Source organism: Lepisma saccharinum, chromosome 8 (genome assembly GCF_977018435.1).
Source record: "Lepisma saccharinum chromosome 8, izLepSacc3.1, whole genome shotgun sequence".
NCBI lineage: Eukaryota > Metazoa > Arthropoda > Insecta > Zygentoma > Lepismatidae > Lepisma > Lepisma saccharinum.
The window spans coordinates 67,998,904-68,016,156 of NC_139236.1; the positions used below are offsets into that span (position 1 = coordinate 67,998,904).

Genomic DNA, 17,253 nt, shown 5'->3' on the forward strand with positions numbered 1-17,253 from the left:
GAGTTCCTTTGTGAGTGTCCATTTATCGATTTAATCTAATCATCATTCATCCTCATCGTCGCTATTAGCCGAAAGTGATAGAAAAGCGACACAGAACGAAAAAATTACAACAAAAATACTGTTAATAGTAAAAGTAGTGACATAGAGGGAACAAGAGAGAGGAAGAAAAAAAGATCTTCCTAAAATATCAATTAAACTCGTTTAGAAGTGAAAGCACTCTAAGATCAACGGCAGATAATGTGACAAGATATTTATGCAGTTAACAATTGCTGGTCAATATCAAGGGTAATGATCTAAATCGGATATCAGCGCAGTCACAAAAGAACTACACAATGTTATCATTTGTAACTGCTTAAATATTACTGATAACATTCCAAGACATCTGATCTTAATTCTAAGTCGCTGGTGCCACTTAGAAAGTCTCAACAACAGCGCATTGATCGGTGAGTAAACTATTGCAGATCGTTAAATGTACGATCATAATCGTATATAAGGATTTTTGTGAATGGTCAATATCTTAGTTGAAAAATTTGGGCAAGCAAGTTGCATTTAGCAACTTACTGGAAAAGTAATTCAGCTACTCGTAAAAGGTATCTCTGTTATCGTTACTTTTCATATAACTATCACTATGTTACTTTCAGTTACTTTCTGCTAGATACTTTCAACTTCAATTTTGGTCCCAAACTTACTTTTGCCCTATTCTCATCAAGAATAATTTCTTAAGGAAAAAAGAAACTCGACACTTATGGTAAGAAAACAATACACTTGACTTTTTTTCTACATCCAAAATGACTGCATGCAACTATCCGCTATCTCATACCAAAACAGTGCACTCAGTAATATGATATTGTCAGAAGATACATCTTTATGTGGTGAACTTGTTTCTTTATGGTCTTCGTGGTTGGTAGTCTAAATTAGAGGTAGTCGACATTCGTCTAGCAGACTTGAGACTGACTCAACCTCTTCCAAATACACGCTGCTAAATATGAATGAAAAATAAATACTGGTGTTTTTTAAAGTAAAAAGGAACAGAGATATACATATATTTACTGAAGGATAAATCTGGTCTTCGGAAAGAGATCACCTCTCTGATCTACATTTCAAGAAAGTGAGAAAATCTGTTTTTATGTTAAGTACCATGCCTCTGGCTACTTCAATGGAAACTCCGCCTCCACAGTTACATGAGAGGACAATTCTTTACAGAGCTAACATATTTGTCATATTCTCCTGTACGTACTGGTCAACCCTGTAACTTGGGGATCTTCGGTTCGATTTTAGTGGAGGACTGTTGATTTGATCCCATTCTTAACTGTGGGCCCAGTCCTGATTAGCCTACCTGAGCACAAAGAAGACTTAAAACAAACTTTTGTCATAATATTTAAGTATACTCACTGCCAGTTCGTTACTAATAGTATATTGCTTCCAGAGGCAGAGAAATAACAATGCGTTGGAAATGTTGTCGCTATCCCACCCAGCGTCAAATGACATGGGTACCTGAGGGAAACCCTGGGAGGCAGTGGCGTATGCTGGTTCTAACGAGTGGGTAATCTCCGACCCTTGATCCTCAAACTCCAAAAGTTTCAATGCAATTTATGTCAGGATCCATATTGGATTTAGGAATGTTGTGTCGGAATGTTTGTCATATTGCTATGACCACAATCAATTAATTCTCGTTATTGCAGTTTAATATACGTGTAGAATTTCAAATAATAAAACAAGACAGTATGATAAAGCTATAAATAAACAACCTGTGAAATATAAAATTAAAGACGTGCACCAGTGAAATAAAAACCCGCAATATTAATTTAAGGGCAAAATTCAACTTACTCCAGGACCCGATTACTTGTGCTGTACCACATCCAAAGCACGATGTTTGTCCACTTGCACGTCAATACGTGTCTGTGCGAAAGATTGCTGCTTAACAAAGAAAGTTATGTGACTTTGGGATTTTTCATGTTTGGCACAAGCGTTTCAAAGATTACAGTATCCGCCACGCGTCCATACATTCTTTTCAGCCCCGAAAAGTAAGCACGGCCAACAAAAAAAAGCAAAGCTTATACTTCCTGTCAACCATGGTGTTTTGTCATAATTTGCTTGCGAAAATGCCTCACATATTCCCGATTTTTGTCTTTGTGTGTAGAAATAAGTTCAAGCGATGACACTGGCCTACCTGTATTAACAATATGCAACTTCTCCTGAAAAGATCTTGTTCCAAAAGGTTTCACCAGCAAATCTTGTATCACATCCATTACTCTTTAACACAGCACTATCACGACAAACACTAACACCTAAATAAATAATAAACACGAAGCACAGCACGAAGCCAACGACTACACGCATTCAGTTTCACGCGCCAAACTTCTGTTGTTGGGTTCCTGGCTCAGAATGAAATTCCCTATGAATGATAAAAAAAAAATCCCTTTCCGAACTCGAAATGACAGGTTTTAAAAGTTCGAATCATTGCAGGCCAGAGCCAGAATTTTATTTCGGGATAGGGATCATCCCTTATTAGCAGCCGCCACATAAAGTTGAAACAGTGGGGTTAGAAGTCCTGAAGATGAATCTCAGATTATTACAAGGTATTATGCAAGGTGTATAATCCTGCTAATGAAGTAAAATTAATTACCACTATACACTTTTTAAATTAGATATTTGTAGGATTTCTGGGAGGGGGGTTTCAGCCCCCCGAGTCCTCCACCTGGCTACGTGCCTGATGTGTTTTTTTTTTCGTTTTATGTTTAATTCGTTCATCTTCATCACTATTAATCTAAAGAGGCCGAATACAGCAACTTAAATTAACTAATATATATATATATATATATATATATATATATATATATACATATATATATATATATGTATGTATATATATATAATTTATTTTTGATATCTTTCCCTTTAAAAAATATTCAGTTCCGTGAAAGACGTATTCTCGCTGCTTTTGAAGATTAGAGAGGAGAAACAATCACTATTTTTGTAAATACAAGGATGGGGGGAGTCAGCATATAGGCATGGACGTCCAGGGAGGGGCAAGGAAGGCATTTTTTCCAGGGGGGCAAGCAAGGTACATTTTCCCGAATAATAGTGTTGTTTCCTCAAAAATCATTGCTTAAATTTGAATTTATCATATTCATGCAATAATTAACACATATTATTGTGGCTGAAATGAAATTATATGTGACAAATATATAATTTTTGATTGACTTTCATTTTCCAGGGGGGCGGCCACGGCCCCCCCCCCCTTCCGGACGCCCATGCATATAGGTGCTTTAATTGCTTAAGCTTTGAATTTAGTTTGCTTCATCTTCAATATTTAAGCTTTTTCCTTTTGATCAATTTATGTTCAAGTAACAGAAATCAGCAAGATAGAAGCAAATGTAAAGTGAAAATTAGCGTAGAATTGGTTTGCCAATGGGCCCGTTCCGAAAGTCGCACGAGTTTAACGCGTTAAACGAGTTATGGTAACTGACCGTTCCATAAGTGCTTCCGTGCGTTTCGTGAGTTTCATTATGCTGTCCCAAAAGTCGCATTCCGTGCGTTTCGTGCAAGAACGAGATTCACCAAACGCACGGGCCAGGATGCTGGTTTGTTCCGTGAAAATCGTCTGCTCCTTGCAGACAAAGCGCGTGCTGATGGATTCAAACTGCACTAGTTCGGAAAATGTATTATAATTTTAACAGATAGTGATATGAAGCAACATGCACAAGATAAGTATGCCTTGACCGTTCTTAGAATGTGATTAAAATGAGTAACAGTGGCCATAATAGAGTTTATTTTTGCCATAAGGACATTCCTTCCGCTGACGCCATGCGGAAACTTTCTCTAAACAAAACGCTGCGCCTGCGCTTTCGCCTAGAGTGTCCCATAAGTCCGTAAAATAACTGGTTTCACCAGATTCACGAGCCTAGTTATTTTCGTTGAATGCGTTCGTTTCGTTAAGACTTTCGGAACGCACCCCATGTTATTCAATTTTCCTGTTCTTCGCACTCTAGCGGGTATGTTTTCCCAAGTTCAGCGGAGGGAATGGAAAGGGTCTGAAGGTTGAGAGTGCGACCGGTGGACTCTCACAAGAAGGAGCTTACCCTGGGCACGGAATCACCGCGCCTGAGAAGCAGTGTTTCCTCCCCCTCTTTCCTGTCTCCTCCCTCCTCGCCAAGGGTTGTAAGGGAAGCGGGAAGAATGACGTCAGGGTGAGATTCCCTGAAGTCATTCCACCGGCTAGAGAAAGGTTCGCGGACATTCAGCGGCAAACTGTTGGAAGCATTCGCGCGCTGGAAGCAAAGAAATGTATGCATCGAAATTGGTTTGGAATAATATTGCGAAGAAATGTATATTTATATATATATATATATATATTTAAAAAAAAAAAGAAGAGAAATACAGCCGGGTCATCTGCGATTACCTAGATGACCCAGAGTATATGCCGCTGCTGGGAGGCAAAGGCGGTCAGGGGCGTGATGCTGATCACATCACCCCCACTCACGACCGGATCAAGAAAGTGTCGGGCGTTACCCCCCCACACCCCCCATACGCCTTCATGGCGTGGTGCTAAGCACAGGGGAGCACTTTACCTTTTTCTTTCTTTATTTGATTCTTATTGTTACAAAGGTAAATGCTGTTTTTGCAACATTCTCACAAGAATTACAATAAATACAATTTCATTAAAAAGTTTCTGTACAAAATGGACAAAAACACACCTCTACGAATCGCAGACATGAAAGATAAATACATCTCAAGAATAAGGGTAGTAATCTTCAAACTAAGAAAGTCGTGTCGAATTTTACCCACAGGTTTTGATTTCATGTGAACAATTTTGGTGATAAAATTACTTACTCTAAAGCTAGAAATCTTTTCTTGCAAATTCTTTTGTTACCGAAAATTTTCACGTGAAATAATTGTTTGCACTGTTTCTATGTCATCCTGTTAATATTACATTTGAACTGTGACATTATTTGTTCTTGTAATATGTATAATATTTTCTCTGAAATGTTAGTTCATGATTTTAACGATACTCGACTCTGGAGGTTCATATTATTAATTTATTATACACATTCAATAATCAGTTATTTGCTTTATTCCAGGACGCTTACTAATTTCAAACCCACAACCATTAAGGGAACTGTACACAGCCGAATCAAATACGAAATATGACTAGTTCTGGTGGATAAGTTTCACAGCGTTAAAGGAATAGGATCTCCAGGCACTACAATGTCTGCAAGAGGGCCTATCATTCCTCCCCCTTGTGAGCAGGATGTGAAGGCACCTGAAGGCCCATATTCCCTAGCCGATCCACTAACATTGGCTCTTGGCACCTCAGCTTTCGTACTGGTTTTGCCTTTTGTTCTGTTCCACTTTAAGAAGCTACCGATAGGAACAACAACTGCAGTTCTATTTGGCGCCTTTCTGATGGTTGTCACGACAGTACTGTCTCAAGACGATGTGTACCATATACTGGGTGAAAAGGGGAATCTGCAAACTATCTTTCTGCTTCTTGGTATGATGCTGATGGCGTACTTCTTCGAACGTGAAAGACTTCTGAACACTTTGTTGATGAAAGTGTTGAAGCCAGACTTATCGTTCTTTGATTACCTTACAAGGGTAAGCATTATTAGTTTCGTATTGTCTGCACTGATTACTAACGATGCGTGTTGTGTGATCTTGACACCAATGCTTCTCACGCATTGGACAGGTCAAGAGAGAAACCACGTGGAATTAGGAACTTTGCTTCTTGCGGTTGCCACATCCAGCAATATTGGAAGCGTCACGACAATATTTGGAAACCCACAAATGGCTCTTATAGCTGCGAGGACAGATTCTCCAAAGTACATGAAAAGCCAATTGGATCTCAAAACTAGCGTGACGTATCTCGGTGTTCCTGCAATCGTCTGCGAGGTGATCAACATATGTTTCCTTTACTTGCATTACAAAATTAGACTGCCAAATTCGGGAGGCGCACCCACGGAAAGACAACCTCTAGTGGAGAGAAACCGACCCACGTTTTTGGAAGCATCTGAAGAAGCGTGTACCAAGCTGCACGATTCATACGAATATTCTACAAAAGATAGTTATGAGGTTTACCCTGCCCTAGGACGTTATCCATCAGCACCAACAAGATCTAGCGTTTCAACAGCATCTGTTAATGACATACCAATAGTTGACAACGAAGCCAGCGGTTCCAAAGCGTTTCAAGCATGGGTTATATCCATCTTTATTTTGGTGGTAGTTCTATTCTTTGCATCAACTCCGTTAGCAAAATTTGACATAGGTAAGGCAAGATCCATATTTTTCTTCTTGTGTCTGTGTGTCCATTTTAGTAGACAGTTGGTCTGAATGTAGCAGCATTTATCTTCATATTTTTATTGAGAATGGGAATAAAGACAGAGTTCGTAGTTGGTGGAAAATTTTCCACAAAGAATCCCCACATCTAAGATAATTTGCGGAAGTACCCCATGTCTCCAATGTTGATTCATGCAAGCCTCACATATTCCCAAATTCGACCAAGCATTCCTCCAGCTAGGAATTTCCACTTCGAGCATTGATTGATTTGTTATTTTAAGTCCACTTTATGCACAGTAAGGCTAACCGGGCCTGGACCTACAGTTTAAGGTGGAATCCGAACCACTATGTGCCTCCACCGGGTATCGAACCCGGGACACCTTGATTACAAGGAGACGACGCATCCACTGCGCCACTTCGAGCACTGGATAAAGATACGATCATATATTTTTACCACAATCCCTACCATTTTCGACATGATATGAATGATCTAATAATTGACTAAATTTTCCAAAACCTCAAATTCATTCAACTAATTTCGAAAACTCATGAAGCAAGTGAAATTATCACGTCATTGTTCTGTATGTAAGCAAATGCACATCTCAACACCATGTGCTACTTCAAAGCAGCAAGGTATTGTGGTTCTAATTGTTCGATTGTTTTTCATTATTTAGCATCACTTTGCTGTCACTTATGACTAATCGCGACGATGAATATGAGTAATGATATGGTGAAATTGATGAGGGACACTCATACCCAGACTGGGATTCAAACCTACGGACCCCTGGGGTCGTAGCGAGCTGTGTTAACCACTCCGCCACGGACATGGGACTTGTGGCACTAGCAATGGAACTTTGAATTATTAAATAATATTGGTGTGCCTATTGCAGGTTCAAGAAGTTATTCCACGCATTAGTTCAGATTTTATACAAGAACAAAAAAAAAAAAAATACCGGCCCAACGCGCTACGAAAGAAGAGGTCGAAGGTTCGAACCCTGACCAAAACATGGATATAACACTATATTTGTTCTGCCATCCAGTTTATTCATATTCATCGACACTGTTAACCCAAGAGGTAAATAAGTGACTCAATTTATTTAAGGAATACCCAGGGATATCTGAAATAGTTAAATAATACCACCACTTCAAAGTATGGTGCACACTTTTACTGTTTTTAATAACTATAAACTGATTGAAACTGTTTCTTTCAAGGGCTGATTCCGATGGGTGGAGCAACACTTGTTCTCTTAGTGGATGCGGTATTCAACAAACGCGAGACTTACATTGCTTTACGAAATGTTGATTGGAGCGTTCTCATGATGTTTTTCGGAATATTTGTATGGTTAGATGGTAAGTACATCTCTCTGATATTACTAAGAATACTGTTGCAATGAATTACTTTACATGATCTTAAGCATAGGCGTTCGCAGGATTTTTCCTGTTACTTTCCGTCGCTTTTCTATCAGTTTGCTAATCGTGACGACGAGGATGAATGATAATTTGATAAAATTCATGAATGTACGCTCATGTCTAGAAGATGACCTTTTGTCCTTGGCTTTCATCTATCCACATATTACTATTGTACCATGAATGATTTAGTGGATGAAATAAATAAATTAATCAATCAATATGTTTTTCAGTAATCATTGTTCTAGGCGTCTCCCTTAAAGGAATAGCCAATTCTCTTACACTGACGATATTTTGTTAGCTTTAGACATCTTGCATTGGAGTGTAGTCACGATCAATTAATACACCCATAAGATCAGGGAATGAGATAAGAAAGTATACGTGGTTTTTCCTAAAAGTGCCGTCACATTATTTATCTGGAATATCTGCACGACCAAGATTTGAATCTGGCACCTCCAAAACATCAGTTCATTCCACAAAGGGCTCATTAAAATCTATGCTTGCCACAAATGATTTTAGTCATCTACTCAAAGATATTCTTTGGTACCTATGCCCAACGGTATAATAGCAACACACTTTTATTTTCTCAATGTCTAGTAGGTGAATGTCTGATTGATTAAATTTGTCAACCAATGCTTTATTTTCTCATGAGATCACGACCATTGTTTTACATTTTCAATTGACTGATTTTCTAACAAATCTCCTCCTCCTGTTATACAGTCCACTAATTTTTTTATCCAATTTTTGCAATTGAAAACAATATTGATTTCATACGGCGCAAATAATTTCACTGGACGCCATGGCATTCTCCCGCCGCCCCTAGCTACAGCTCTGAACTTGTCGAAAACGAGTATAGCAGATAATGCGAGCGAAGCAAGCAAGAAAATCTTACAAAATGAAGTCTTATTTGCATGAAATTTGAAATCGAAGGCGTAATTGCGCCTCTGTGAGCCCCCTGCACGTGCCCTTGACCGTCATTGCTTGTCCTCCATTGCCCCCCTAGAATTGACTTCCGTCGAAGGTTGGGGGGGGGGCAATGACCCCCTGCTCACCTGTAGTTGCGTCACTGTATAATACAGACATATTTAAGCAATATAGTATGTTTACTGTAGATGCTTTAGGCTCACTGCCATTGTTAGTCAACCTTATTCTGCACAGTTTGTCTGCTCGACTAACCTTGTATTAATGCGAATACCACGCCCCCCTGCATCTAAACCGATTCAAAAGATTTCAGTATTTTATATTGGCTTTTTTCTCTGTAAAGAGCTGTCAAGTACTCACGCGTTCACAGAAATCCTCATCATTATTTTTACAAATATTGGAACACGTGGTCAATTAACTTTCATGAACTAAAGCCCCTATCACACGGAACTGGATTTCTAGTAGGAATGCTCTAGTTGGCGCTGAACTGACTTTCTAGGTAGAAATCATGGCCGCCTGGCTGACTGCTTGACTGGTCTTGAGGAACAGAACATATTCTAATTGCTACTAACTTTCTTCGACTAGATTCTGTGGAACAGCCAATCAGAGAAAAGTTTGACCATGTGAAGATAATCTGTGAGTTCGCAAAGTAGCGTTTTTTGTCTGTGGTTTCCGAGTGCATACAGCACGAAAGGCATGTCGAGTCGAGTTACACCGTCTATGGTGAGTGTACGGTGTTTACAATTGAAAAAGTTAAAATATTATTCCATACGTGTATAGTAAACGTTGTAAAGTATATATTTAATCAGCGCCATGCTTCTATACCTAAAACCATTTCATACGAAGCGTAATTCCTCTCGGTTGAATAATTATCGTGTTTTAAAAATGTGAATTGATACGTTGTTTACATCTCGTGCGGCCGCCATTATGGGAACGAAAGACTATCGACAAGTACGGTGTAACAAGTACTGTGTGAGGCGAAAACTAGCAAATGGGTAGCTAGTCCAGCGTCAACTAGAACATTCCTACTGAATATCCAGTTCCGTGTGATTCAGGCTTAAGCTTATATTACATTTCTTGGATCTGAAGTGAAACAAAGTAATAATTCCTTTCCCAAAATTGACGCATGCGTCACTTCAGATCCAAGAAATGTAATATAATCTTAGGCTCTGTCCGAAATGTGCAAAGTACATACTTGAAGTGTGGTTTTGACGGAAGTGACGTCACCTAGTACAGTTCGAAAGCGCCAAGAACAGAAGTACGCAAGTTCGCAGCTCCCAGCACAGATGCTTGGTGACTAGGTCACGTGATATCCACACTCGTTGCTCATTTGTTTTGAATCGCGGAAATAGAAAGGCAGCAACACGGGTTAAATATGCGTTATGGGTCAGTAAGTTGTTGGTTAAAGTTTTTCTAATGTATGGAAATGTATGTGTACGAACATTTGAAAATGCTATATGATTTCATTAAAATTTCGGTAACCACCAAACGTCTCTAATTCCCTTATTTTCGTATTTTTCACATTGATACTTACATATTCTGCATTCGTAAGGATTCTTCTATTTCGCGTTTCGTTTTTTGCAGGCAAATAATCTCAATTTTCGAAATATGGAGTATTTTTATTTTCTTCGCTTTTGCTTGCGTTACACGCGATATGGCGGAGAAATCTTGACTAGCGTAGTCCATGATCAGTGGTTATGCAGTGTTGCGACCTTCTTCATAGCAAAATATCTAGGTACTAGTATGGAGAATACGTAAGTATGAATGTGGAAAATACGAAAATAAGGGAATTAGAGACGTTTGGTGGTTACTGAAATTTTAATGATATGGATAACAACATAGGCCTTTAGCCTAAAAATAAACTTCAGTCTGCTGACGTCAGAACGCAAGGTAGCAAGAGTGTTGTGCGATAAGTGATTGAAATAAAACAAAGCAACTGAAACCATTGGCGCGTGGATAGGTTAGTAGGGCCACGCAAAGGTTTCAATAGTGAAAAAGATAGCCCCACGAACCATTGGCGCGTGGATAGGTTAGTAGGGCCACGCAAAGGTTTCAATAGTTAAAAATATAGCCCCACGAACCATTGGCGCGTGGATAGGTTAGTAGGGCCACGCAAAGGTTTCAATAGTTAAAAATATAGCCCCACGAACCATTGGCGCTAGCCCCACAAACCACTGGCGCGTGGATAGGTTAGTAGGGCCACGCAAAGGTTTCAATAGTGAAAAAGATAGCCCCACGGACCATTGGCGCTAGCCCCACGAACCATTGGCGCGTGGATAGGTTAGTAGGGCCACGCAAAGGTTTCAATAGTTAAAAATATAGCCCCACGAACCATTGGCGCTAGCCCCACGAACCATTGGCGCTAGCCCCACAAACCACTGGCGCGTGGATAGGTTAGTAGTGCCACGCAAAGGTTTCAATAGTGAAAAAGATAGCCCCACGAACCATTAGCGCTAGCCCCACAAACCATTGGCGCTAGCCCCACGAACCATTGGCGCGTGGATAGGTTAGTAGGGCCACGCAAAGGTTTCAATAGTTAAAAATTGGTTTCGAAAAAAATATTCGTAGCCCCACACACCATTCTCGGATAGCCCCACGAACCATTGGCGCTAGCCCCACGAACGATTCACGGATAGCCCCACGAACCATTCACGGATAGCCCCACGAACCATTCACGGATAGCCCCACGAACCATTCACGGATAGCCCCACGAACCATTCACGGATAGCCCCACGAACCATTCATAAATAGCCACACAAACCATTCATAAATAGCCCCACAAACCATTCACGGATAGCCCCACTAACCATTCACGGATAGCCCCACGAACCATTCACGGATAGCCCCACGAACCATTCACGGATAGCCCCACGAACCATTCATAAATAGCCCCACAAACCATTCACGGATAGCCCCACGAACCATTCACGGATAGCCCCACGAACCATTCATAAATAGCCCCACAAACCATTCACGGATAGCCCCACGAACCATTCACGGATAGCCCCACGAACCATTCACGGATAGCCCCACGAACCATTCATAAATAGCCCCACAAACCATTCACGGATAGCCCCACTAACCATTCATGGATAGCCCCACGAACCATTCACGGATAGCCCCATGAACCATTCACAGATAGCCCCACGAACCATTCACGGATAGCCCCACGAACCATACATAAATAGCCCACGAACCATTCATAAATAGCCTTAGAGATACTGGGCGAAAGGGGGGGTTATAGCCCCCATCAACCTCACATTGAGCACGCCACTGATCCTGTGCACGTCATGTTGTCGCAAGTTCGTAATCAGAAATGATTAACAGTAACTCACGTTTATTTACGTTCTAGAACTGTTACACAGTTACAAAACCGCGTATTTGGAAACACTGACCGGTTGTTACGTCATGAAACGCTCGCAAATATTTGGTTCACGTAGTAGACGGACATCAAGGGAACAGTTTCGTGCATTGGAGTGACATTAATGTCGAAAATTACATGATTTACCGGCAAAAAAATGTCAACGAGGTGGAAACAAACTTCCAAGACATTCCTAAAGTATAAATAAACCCATTTCGGTAAGTACTTTCTCCTGTAAAATTGAAGAAATACGTTTTGGTTATAAACAAGTGTTTAAAACGCGAGGGAAACAACGTGTCCTCAGTTCTATCTACTGATCTTATTTGGCGCTGCAATCGAAGTACAATTTGAAAGACTTTCACCATACTTTCACTTCCAGTCCACGACTTGAAGATCGCACTCCATGACCATACACGGAGGATGCTCGCTTCAAGTACGGTCTTGCACGTTTCGGACACGGCCTTTGTTGAGCGCGCTCGCGTAAAATAAATACTTCTCCTATATGAAGAAATTAGAATGTAGAAATGCTCATTAATGTCGTCCCAGAGCAAGCTGTCCTTTTTCCCACAATTGACGCATGCGTTCAGGAGACGCCTCTGATTAATATCATGCGCACGTCAATAAAAATAGGACACCTATTCTGAAATACTTTCTTCCCTGCAAAGGCGTTATGTGTGTTGCCTAACTTTACGGCTACAAGTGGACTTTAATAGCAAATTTTCAAATGGAAACGGTATGACATCGTCGTAGAGTTTGGCAATACACATCACCTTGCAGGGAAGCAAGTATTTTAGGATATAGCTGTCCCATTTTTATTGCCGGTGACTGTACATACATACATGCACAATGGTTTTTATATTGCAGGTTTCAATAGAACTAAACTACCACATTACTTCTGGAACACAATGGGACTTGTTGGGAAAAATTTCATGGATTTGAAGATTCTTGGAATGTTCTACGTGTTTGTCACGATTGGCTCCAACTTATTCAGTAATGTTCCACTTACAATATTAGTCTTGGATCAGGTAATGTATGACTGACTTGATATATTTATTAAGAATTACATACAGGTACAAAATGGGAAACATACTTACTGTTGAGAGCTTTCGCGATATTTTCACTATTCCTGATAACTTTGTTGCACTATGTCTGAGGAATTGCTTTGTTGATTTTTACCATGAATGTCTGTTAAGCAATTTCCTAGAAATAAAGTCAACACCCTGTGATCCAATTATAAATAGAAAGCAAGTGCAAAACTTACTTGTAGATAAGGGTAAATTATGAATGCTTTTACACATAACCTCATATCCATCATTCATTTGAAGCAATTTTCCCACCGTAAGTCAGTAATTAGTTATTATATTTAGGCGAAAATAACCTGTGTGTGAAATATAACATCTTTTCAATATGAAATTTCTACTTCCAGATACCTCCATGTGAAGATAACTTGTCCCTTGTGCTGTATTTAGCTTGGATTGCAACCATAGCTGGTAATCTGACATTATTTGGAAGTGTTGCAAACCTAATAGTTTCACAAAAAGCAAAAGAAACATTGAACTACGATTTCTCTTTTTGGGAATATCTGAAGTTTGGTTTACTTTCTACTCTTATACTAAGTATATTTGGCATGTGTATTATTTATGCTTTAATAAAGATAGTGTAATAAAATACTACTAGAATCTAGAAATGGTTTTCTTATTTGCAGACAAAGTTTGTGTTAATATATTATTCGTAAGGTTCCATTCATTCAAGAGATAGTTTTGCAATACAGCCAATCACTGTTAATGATTCATGCATCTGACCAGGCACGTAGCCAGAAGGAGGGTTAAGGGGGCTGAAGCCCCCCCGATATCTTAGAAATATCTAATTTAAATTTCATTTATATTGGTAATAACAGAAATAAAGTTTAATAAAGAAATAACCACAGTAAAAACTGCATTACATCGAACAAATTTAGTGTATAATAGAGGAAGCAGGTTATATAAACTTTATGAGTAAAATTTACCACTATCTGTTAAAGCCCTTTCTAACGAGTTTAAAAGTTAATAAAAATGCAATAACTGTGATTTTCAGTACACTAACTGTACAAAATATAAGAAAATAATGGACAACAATTGTGTTAGACATTCACTGATACGGTGGATCGAATAGCAATGTCTCTCCATTTTATGTAATAATAACAATAAAGTTGTATTGAAATTGGTGTATTTTTAATAACTTATAATAGATATTGTAAAATAACAATAATAGTCATTATTATTTCTAGTAATAAAGTTTTGTCAATGGCCTGAATCCCTCTACAAATATTTCTGGCGACGCCCGTGCTGAAAAGGGATGACCCCCACCCCCCAAATAAAATTCTGCCTACGGGCCTGCATCTGACTCATGTGTAAATTCAATGGTTTTATGAGCATATTCAAAATCTTAAACATCTAACTGAATGCGAAATCCGGTCCGCAGAGGACCAAAATGAACGATGAATCCTACCCATTGAGGACCAAAATGAATGTGGATCCTTGTCGGCAGGATTTGTAGGTTACTAAGCTCGGCGACAGGTTAAGTTTGCAGCAGATTTTATGTATTCACGCGAGAATGGCGCTCTGCATCTCCCATGCAAGCCTTGCCTCAACTGCCGAGCTGTTCATATCACAGACAGTGATAAAATTGGCAGTATTACAGCGGAACTACATTCTGTGCGCACTATATGCGAAAAGTTGCTGCAAACTTAACCTGTCGCGGGGCTTACTTACATATCTCTGTAATGGATTATATTGGGCTAAGTTCACCGCGATCTTCTTGGGAGTTGCAAAGAAAGTACAGGCACACACACTGATAACTATGTATTATAATGTATATACACATACAACATGTAATGACACTTCCCTGCACTCCTGTCTAGGGAAAACTGTTGCACGAAGTTTGCAGCTGGTGTTACAATAACACGCCACTAATGAAACATAGCCACGTTAGGCTTACGATATCCATAATTGTTCGCGACGGTTTCCGGCCGTTTCTCCACGAACACTGAAAACTGTAGAGTGCAAAGATATGGCGGTAAAAAAACACCGCGATCAGAATGAATCAACCAATTGGAGTGCAGGTTTGTTAAAGTATTTGAGATACACAAATAAACAATTGAAGTTATATGCGAATATAAAATATATAAAGAAAGAATAATCGTGGTTAGTTTTATAGACAAATCTCCAACACTAAATTTAACTTACGTCTAGGTTGTTTTCACGGTAGAGTTGTCAGTGCAATGCGGTTTCAAGTTTGTACACTGTACAAGTCATGGATATAACCTTCGCACAAAGCTTAAACGTTTGTCGACCTCCTTGGTTTGAATCCTGGATGTTTGGGTTTGTTCTGTTGAAAATGAAAAAAATAAAGGAAATAAGAGAAAATAAGATACAAAAGATTTCCTTTTACAAAAATAAAAATTACACAAAAAAATATTGTTAGCCTTCTCGCCTCACGGACATTTCCACTCCATTTTTTTTACAACAATTTTAAAAACTACACCCTGGAAAAATGACCCCTCCAAGTTCTCGCGTTTCTCTGCGTCCAGTTTAAGGCAGAAACGAGACTTCCAAAGTTCCGAGGCTAGCGTTGCGCTGAAAACACGCCGCCGCCATGTTAATACGTCACGCCTTAGAGAGAGCTCGTTTGTCGTTTGCTTCGAGCATCCAGTTCCGGATGGGTAGCCCACGGTGAGCGAACACGTGCAGCAGTTTTACAAATCTGTACCGATTTAAATAATGGAAGAAGGAGCGATAGGAGATAGGAAAGCTATGCTGTGTAATGATCATTCTTCTATGAAATATCAGTGCTGCTCACGTGCAAGATAAATGAAATGGTTCACCTGCGTGTGTGTTCTCAGGCTATGCGAAAAATATTGCTTATAAAATTGGTTGCTGACCAGACACTCAAAAATATTTTTTAAACTTATATTTATCGAAATTTACCATAACCTATGTAGTGCAAAATAAGAATTTTCACATTCTTCACTTTATTTATAAAGCCTATTTTACTTTCTTTTCCATAAAGCAATTTCAGTTTGTGTTCCATTTCTGTTGCGCAAATTATGATCAAATATTTTTGTGCAGATAAGAGAAAATACACTGAGAAGATTTCATTAGATGCACAGTACATATCTATACTTAGTTTATGTATAATTATTACAAGGAAATAATATGTATAACCAAGGGCGTATTTAAGGGAGATTCAACGGATCCAACCCCCCCTCTTTTTTTGGTTCAATAAAATTGCCAGAGTTACCTGTTCTATCCGCCCGCCTCATCTCGTTACCCCGAAACGCATTAATTGGTTGGTCCTATCGAGACGAGACATGGCAGCCTTGGTCTCGTTCTCGTCTAGAGTTGTAAATGTCTATTTCGTGTTTATTTGTAAATGTCTCATTGACAGTCTCGTCTCAATTTATAAACATCCGTCTCGGTTTGGAAGGGCAATTCTCGTTCTCGTCTCAAGTCTAGAAAAATATAGAATTAACAACGTATGCAAAGACTTATCATTATAAATACAAAAAAAAAAACTTTCTTAATATATATATATTTTTTTTACTCCTCGTTTCCACGGTACGAGCCCTCGAAAACTGAATATTATCCTGCTTTTATATGCAAATCATGTTCCAGGTTTGACTCTCGACCTGGGCATGACTGTTTCCTTGTGAGTGACATTTCATTGAACTGGAAATTGTTACATGGGAGGATGTTTGCTCGAGACTTTGGGGACAGCTAAGGGGATGCTTCTATTGTTAATGTTAGTGTTGCTCACGAGACGAGTCATTTTCCGTCTTGTCTCATAAAAGGAGATGGGACAAGTGAATGTTTTCGAAATGAGATGGGACAGAAGAAAAAGTTTGTCTCGTATCGTGGCAGGTTGGGTGATATTTAGATTGTGCAGTTGGTGGTAGTGTGTGTGTGTGGTGGGGGTGTACTCCTGCACCCCGACTTCGAATACTCTTCTAATCATTCATCTTCATTGGAGCGATTAGCCAAAAGTGGGAAGAAATGTGATGTTAGAGAAGATACATACTAAATTAACCATGCGTTCTCATCGTTGCGGTTAAACAAAGTGAACGGAAAAGCGACGTAAAAGTAGGCTAAATACAAAAATTTGCAATAGATATATATTAACTGAAGAAAACTGTCATTTACTGCAGGAAATTAAAAAAAAAACACCGTACCTTTTTATACCGTATCACCTCTTATATTGCATAAATTGGCGTGTAAACCAGTGTTCTAAAAGTATTATCTTAAAATTTGCGA

General features: G+C 39.3%; 1 protein-coding gene across 1 annotated transcript; it reads left to right on the forward strand.

Annotated features, from left to right (window-relative positions):
* The first annotated feature begins 404 nt into the window (after positions 1–404).
* Positions 405–13,628, forward strand: LOC145991830 (uncharacterized). Its single transcript, XM_083127875.1, has 5 exons — positions 405–443; positions 5,082–6,265; positions 7,489–7,626; positions 12,830–12,990; positions 13,392–13,628. The coding sequence occupies exons 2-5, from the start codon at positions 5,209–5,211 to the stop codon at positions 13,626–13,628; spliced, it is 1,593 nt and encodes a 530-aa protein (XP_082984001.1). The 5' UTR covers positions 405–443; positions 5,082–5,208.
* The last annotated feature ends 3,625 nt before the right edge of the window (positions 13,629–17,253 follow it).